The sequence below is a fragment of the Callithrix jacchus genome, chromosome X (genome assembly GCF_049354715.1).
Source record: "Callithrix jacchus isolate 240 chromosome X, calJac240_pri, whole genome shotgun sequence".
Lineage (NCBI taxonomy): Eukaryota > Metazoa > Chordata > Mammalia > Primates > Cebidae > Callithrix > Callithrix jacchus.
Window position 1 is genome coordinate 99,994,026 of NC_133524.1, and position 7,292 is coordinate 100,001,317.

Sequence of the window (7,292 nt, forward strand, 5' to 3'; positions counted from 1 at the left end):
AAGGAGCATGACCTGAAATTGCTGAACTTTGGGAGTTTTCAGTGACACCCTTCAAAGTGCGCAGGGAGTGTCGTGTATCAGCTGAGGAGGGCTGACGCGCTTTTGCCCTGTGAGGCATCTGTGTAAAGCCACAGGGGACGCCTAGGCTGGCAGACGACCACTGTGATTGGTTGACATGATGACAAGCAGTGGGATCATCCAATCACCTTAAAGGCAGTGAGGTTTGCTGACAGGCTCCCTGGGTAACACTTCATCCAACCAGATGTCGAGTTGGCCTGTGACGCAAACCCCCGCCAACTCCAAAGTGCCCCGCCCCCAACTTTCCCGGGTGCTCAACCGTCAACGTCTGTTCTTGTCATCTAACGGCCGCTGCCTCCGCCATGGCTGAGCCTTCCTCTAAGCCAACCTCTGAGGAAGACCAGAGCCCCCAGGAACCCAAAGAGGCCAGCTCCGCGACGGCCCAGAAGCAGGAGAAACGAGGGCGCCGAGGGTCCGGCAGGCACCACGCCGGTTGCGGCGGGGACAGCTTTCAGGACGGCTTCGTCACCTATTTCCCCTCGGCGCTGAACCAGGTTCACCAGGGTCTCAGCCTTTCCCCAGAGGCCCTCAGTGTCATGGAGTGTATGATTCGTGACATACTGGACCGCATCGCCACTGAGGCTGGTCAACTGGCTCGCTACGCCAAGCGGGTGACCATCACCCCCTGGGACATCCAGATCGCCGTGCGACTGCTGCTCCCGGGGAAGACGGGCAAGTGTGCGGAGTTACAGGGCACGAATGCCGTCCTCAGGTACACCGGGGCAAGTGAGCTCCCTCAGCAGCACCCGAGCACCATGGAAACCCAAAGGCTCTGCTCAGAGCCACCGCAAGTCGCCCGAAAGACCAGTGGCCCGTTAAGGGGAGAACCCCACTGGAGGCTGGGGTGGGTGACACTGTTCTGACTTAGCAGGCGTGTGTCGTGCGGTGTCCCGGGAGTTTTCGAGCACTTTTCCCTCAGTAATAAACAGGGTCAGCTCCAATATATCTGTTGTACAATTTGCTGCAAGGAAAAGCAGTGGGCTTTTCCGTGCCCGTGTTTCATTTCCTCAGTTTCCCAAATGGCCGTTTTTATTAGTTATATTTCTAGGTTATCTTTACGGTGGTATTATCAATGTGCTGATACTCGCCTTTTTCACTCTCATTCTCCTGCGACTGGACGGTGGAATTTTCCAGAACTTCATTATGTGCGTTATGGAAACAGAGAAAGTGAATACGCTGATAGAAGAAGCAAGGTAACCATCCTAAACCTTTTCAACATCTCTCCCATCAGGAATCCATGTAGATAAGCAAATGAGGCCCATTTACAGTGTACATATAGCCAAAGAACATTTTCAAGGGTCCATCCATTTCCCCACTTCCTTGAGTCTGAGATCGCTCATGCGATTCATTCTGCTTTGAGCCTGACAATAATCTTTTCATTTCTTTTTGAACAGAACCCTTCCTTACTTCCAGGTATGCATCAGCAGGATTTGGGAGTGTCCCCGCAAACAGCTCATGGTCTACTGGTACAGCGGCGAAGCAAAAGAGTGACCTGCAGTCTATGAGCAACAGTCATTGTCCCAATGTGGGGAGTGACCCAGGCTGAACCCACAGCAGCCTTCCTGTGGTATTCAGCCTGGTGGTTCAAGGGACAGGGGTGTGATTCTTTACCTGATGTTTTCGTTTTCAGTGTTTGTAATCACGATCATTTTAGGATATGAATCCAAAGCTAAAATTAGTATATGCTCCTTGCCCCTAGCATCAAGTTATGCAGAGCATTGTCAGCCATTAGGAGAAGTAAGATAATGCTTATTTCCTCAAGAGAGTTACATATTAATATTCATATTAATGTTAACATAGGCTGCCTTTAATTGTGCTTTCCTCTGGGTCTCAAGTGTTTACACTTTTAGCATTTTTTTCTATAAGTGTATTGCTGAAATTCAGAACAGCTGGTGACTTTCCCCTTGCTTTCCTTTTAAATCGATTTCTAGCCTCCCGTGTATGTGGACAGGAGAACATTCCCTGGGATTGCAACCCATAGGAATTTATTATGTGGTGCCTTGAAGCTCAATACATTGGCCATTTTTGTTAAGTGTTTCCCGTGCATTTGCAAGCATCTCATAAACAACCCTTCTCCTTCATATGTAGAAACCAGTAAAGGATGGCACTCTCAGTGAAACTGTGACACAAAAGCTGGATAAACGACAAAAATCAAAATTTTATTGAGCCCCTCAGAAGTGGGAAAGTACCACCCCAGAGGGACCTAACACGTAGCCGCGTGGATTATTCCACTTTGACAGACGGCCGCTTGGTCAAGAGGGAAATGGGGGCAGGGCAATATAGTAGCCACAGCTTCCCTGAGTAGTGCAGATGGGAAGCAGGGAAGCTTCACCCTGGGAGCTCCACTCGGGATCCATAGAGAAAGGATGTAGAACCAAGAAGTCCCCTCATCGGGATTTTTTCCTTGCTCTGTTTCCAGAATATTAGAAAAATGTTATGAAAATAGTTGAAGAGAAATACTTACTGCACAAGGAGACCAAGAGAAACCCCCACAAAATCAGCCACAACGAATCCCTCTGGATGGTGCCGTCAAATGGTCCTACATGTCCGGAATAACATTTCAAAAACCAAAGACGCTTTGCAGGAACCTGTTCCCTTTCAGAGACGGGGCTATCTATGTGCCTGCTCCAAAACACCACATCTCACTCCGTGGCTTAATTCTCTTTATGTGAATTGTTTTGCTGTAAATTGCCAATGTTTCTGTGAATTAAGACATACTAATAAATTTCCAAAGTTATCCTTGCGTATCTGTGTAATTAGGCAAGTCTTTCTGAGAAACCAAATCCACTGGGATATTTTACCCTGGACTATGTGTTTTCCACTTGTAAATTCAGACATCAAAGAGGAGCATTAATAAAATAGGGTTAGCAATGAAATCTGATTGGGCTCTGGGGAGTGAAGAGTGAGGGGGCAAGGGGACTGATGCTGGCAAAATATAGGAAGAAAGAGGAAAAGCGTGGTTTCCTGTGAAGCTCAGAAGAGGAAGCTCACACATTTGATATAGATTTCAGTGGCTGATTGAGGAGACAGGGAACCGAGCGAGCAATCGTAATGCAATGCTGTGGGTTACAGAAAGCAGAAACTAAGGGAAACAGCTTCACTGCATAAACCACAAATAAGAAGTATCAATGTAGGGACAATAGTATGAATGGGACAAGCACAGTGCAGTCAAACATTTTATCAGCACTCCCTGTAACATAAAGTTCATTTCAAAACATAGGCAAGGACCCAAACACATTACAGAGGAAACTGCCACAAAAAGTGCAAGGAACAATACCTCTTCTAGGCTCCCTGGTAATGGAATCTCACTTATTTAGATTTATCTGATTCTGCTTTTCCTCAGGCTAGAACATTTTGTTTTTGAAAATCTTCATGACTGGCCTCTACATATCATGGGGATCATGCCGTGTTGCCTGATGGAGCAGCACAAGCTCCACTCGGATCCCCGTCAGCCAGTGCGGCACCTGCAGCTCCACAGCACACAGTGTGATCAGGTGTCCCAGTCTTATCTAGTAAGGGTTAGTTGTCCAGGGATGCTCAGTTGGAGTTTAAGGGGAAACCTGTGATTAGATGAGTGTGGTTCTTTGGAAGTTCAATTGGTTGTATGCTTTTAATTCTGTTGATGCAGGTTTATTCTATCCGTTTTCTAGGGCCACTGCAAAAGTATTCCACAGACTGGCTTACTGAAACACTAATTTTATCTCAGAGTTCTGGATGCTAATTGCCACCTTTTTGTAAGGAGGACACAATTCTGCTGGGAAGGACCCACTATCGTAATTTCACTTTAACAAAGTGACCTGTGTACAGACGGTCTCCAAATAAGGTCACATTTTAAAGTGTAGGGGGCCAGGACTTCTACATAGGGAGACACAACTCCATCCATATTAGCACACCTTGTTCGTCCACTTCCCTGCCTGAATTAATTTAATCATAACATTCCCAAAGTCTTAACCGACTCCGAAATCAACCCTTCATCATGTCATCTGAAAGTCTTTTATATCTGGAATAGGTGACACTCCAGGTATGATTCATGCTGAGGCAGGAATTCTCTCCACCACTGCACCTGTGAAGCTGGACGAGTTATCAGCTTCTGAAATATAGCTGTGGAAATGGTACCAGATATGGCTTATCATACCAAAATCAGGAAATCAGAAACTCTACTGGAGTTTGTGGGCCCTAAGCAAGTTTTAAAACTAATGGTGCAAATTCCGTTAGATTGTATGGGCGGAAAACATTCTACTTGGGGCTCAACGCTCTGTCCTTGAGGCCCAATGGGGTAACAGCTTCACACCCTAAGCCCTGGGCAGCGAGGTGGTGGCTGTCGCTGCAGCCTGGGCTCCTGCAGCCCATCCCTCTGAAACCGAGGATGTGAGACATATACCTGGGACCCGGGAAATGACCTCCGTTTCTGGGACCAAGAGCAAGATGGCCCGGTCTCCTATTTCGGTGCCCCTGGTTCCTGGGGGCACTGATGGCCATGCCAACCTTTGACCCTACGTTGGAGTCCTTCTTCCCTGTCTTAAGAATGAAGGAGCGGTCACAGCTGAGTAGCTCCATCAGTCCCTCTCTTATCTGTACAGTCCAGGAACTCTAACAGCCTCCTTTCCTTTTGGCCCATCTTTGCTCCATGCAGTGTAGTCTGATGACATTGTTTCTAGTAGAAAATTCTCAAACACTTGTTGGCTTCCCATTGAATTTACCTGGGTCCAGATCATCAGACAAGGAGTTGTCTAGAGATCTTTCTTGAATACCCGTATCTCCCACATCTTAATTCCTAGCTTCTGCAGAGATGGTTGATTGCATCCATGAAATACATGCCTCGCCTCTTTAGCTAATGGTTTTCCAGTCCCTCCCTTGCACCTGTTTCCAGAGCAGCGTATCTGTATACATTGAGCACCTTCTGAATCACCCAGTGCTGGCTTTCTTTTCCTCAGTGCTTCCTTGGCTAATTTGTCTCTTTTCTCTCCCCTTTGCTATAAGGATCTAGGAGAAACCAGATTAAATCCTAAATACTTTTCTCAATTTACCCACGTAGTGGCCAGGGATCCCCCTGGCCTCCTTAATTTCATGGAGAAATCAGCTTGCCAATGGCAGATCATTAGGACATGAAGCATGCCAACTTATTTAACATGTATTCCTGGGAGCCTTTAGTGTTAATATCCAAAGACACAAGGGAAATGATCTATTATTATGCCTGGGCTCAAAAGTGTATGGACAGCTGTGTATAAATATGATGGGACAATGTATACTTCATCCCATATTTTGTTAGCTATATACAGCTCAAAAAATGTCATGAGAAAATCTTTAGTTCAGTGACTGTTCAGTTCCATGTAATTAACTGTTGCTCTGCTTGTTGTTGGGTTAGCAATCCTCACGCCCACATTTGTTTTTTCAACTGGAGCCCTGAAATGCTTTTTCCTAGTCTAGTGGTATGATCTCTAAAGTTATCAGAAACCTCTATTTAAAAGTGCTTGCGGCTGGACGCCATGACTCACCCTGTGATCCCAGCACTTTGGGAGGCCGAGACCAGTGGATCACAAGGTCAGGTGTTTGGGACCAGCCTGACCAACATGGTGAAACCCTGTCTCTACTAAAAATACAAAAATTAGCCAGGTGTGGCGGCATATGCCTGTAGTCCCAGCTACTCAGGAAGCTGAGGCAGGAGAATCACTTGAACCTGGGAGGCAGAGGTTGCAGTGAGCCGAGATCGTGCCACTGCCCTCCAGCCTGGGTCACAGAGCCAGATACCATCTGAGAAGAAAGAAAATGTGCCTGCTGGAGTCCCTACCATGAATTTTTTAGAGAAGAAAATTTTTGATAGTCGCTGCTTATAAACGACTTTTTGAGAAAAATCAAAGTAAAACAAGAATTGTCAGTTTATGGTTTATGACAAACATGTTTTAATAGCCCTGGTGAAAGCCACAATTGACAAGGAGATTTGGTTATTTCTGTGGCATACAGCAATTATTATGAATAACATATCCCAAGACAGGTTAGAATTTTAGGAATCTCATTCAATTTTTGGACATGTATTCCTAACACTCTTATACAGGTAGAACCCAAAGAAGTTTAAGCGTGATTTCATATTTGCCAGTGTTTCCTGTATGATGTTAAGAGACCAAATAAGCCTAATATGTCTCTCTCAGACTTCCAGGGCACATAATATCCGAAAAGCTGGTATGAGGTCCAAAGAGTGAATTCTGAATTTGCATGGATTTGGGGAAGTTGTTCTAGTATCAAAGGTTTGAAACTCTTGCTCTCAATAGGAGCCCAGGTCACTGTAAAATAACCGTCATTTATCTAACCAAAGTGATGAATTAAAGGTTTTGAAAAGCAAAAAACCTTTACTCTTTGATGGAGTTGAGGCTCGGTTTCCCAAACAATCATCAGCACTGATGAGGAAAGCGTGAGGTCAACTGACTATCTCTGTCTCTTTCCCTCCCTCCTCTGAGTTTCGTGTTTATGCAGAAGGTAAACAAAAATAGATTACTACCTGTCTCCAAATTTTACCTTCACATTAGTGTATGCTTAACGTCAAAGCTAATTTTCCTAAAATCTTCTGAAATAAATACATTCAATTTTAATTGGTTTGCCCAAGAGATAAGATATTTAATGAAGCTTTCTACGTTTTTACTCTTTTTTCCCCACTTTTTCGTAATTCTTTAATTGTATTTTTTAATTTAAAGCAGTCCTTAAAAACGTTTAAACTAGCCAGCACTACATTTCCTCACAAAACCTGCATTACCATTCCTTTTTATGACCTTTTGTAAATTCCAAAAACTCGTGTTGCTTTTTAAATATACCTTGTACATAAAATTGTTTCTCTTGTATCCGGAAGTTTTAATTGTACGTGTTAACTTTAATGTTAACTCTCAGTAGCCCTTATTATTATTGAATAACCCAGGAGGTAAGTAGTTTTAATTACGTATGAGATGTAGAGCCTAGGGAAAAGGGCAGTGCCTGGAGTGAGGCCTCCGCACGGACCTGTAAAATTTAAATTTAAAGACATAAGTTCCTAGACAAGCCAGTATCAAAGGCATTACACAAGTAACTATTTAATGACCTTAAAACATCTGAAAGAGACAGTATCTGACTGTAGACTCAAACTCTCTAATTAAAGGTGTACAGATATTTTTCCTTTGTTTTACCAATACTTTTACAAGTACTTGAATTCCCCATAGTTTATTTAGGTCCTGTGAACTTGAAAGGTATTT

The 7,292-nt window shown here is 44.4% G+C and overlaps 1 protein-coding gene across 5 annotated transcripts; it reads left to right on the plus strand.

Annotated features, from left to right (window-relative positions):
- The first annotated feature begins 330 nt into the window (after positions 1-330).
- Positions 331-2,815, plus strand: LOC144580967 (histone H2B type F-M-like). 5 transcript variants are annotated; one of them, XR_013531375.1, is made up of 4 exons: positions 331-790; positions 1,115-1,271; positions 1,473-1,645; positions 2,498-2,815. XR_013531375.1 is itself a non-coding variant. In XM_078362242.1 (4 exons), exons 1-4 carry the CDS (start codon positions 381-383, stop codon positions 2,503-2,505), a joined length of 594 nt encoding a protein of 197 aa, XP_078218368.1. In that variant the 5' UTR covers positions 331-380; the 3' UTR covers positions 2,506-2,815. The 5 variants fall into 5 exon arrangements, 4 of the variants coding, with proteins under 4 accessions (XP_078218368.1, XP_078218370.1, XP_078218371.1 ...); XM_078362242.1 differs by having other exon boundaries at positions 1,473-1,491; XM_078362244.1 differs by having other exon boundaries at positions 1,213-1,271; positions 1,473-1,491.
- Positions 2,816-7,292: the final 4,477 nt, after the last annotated feature.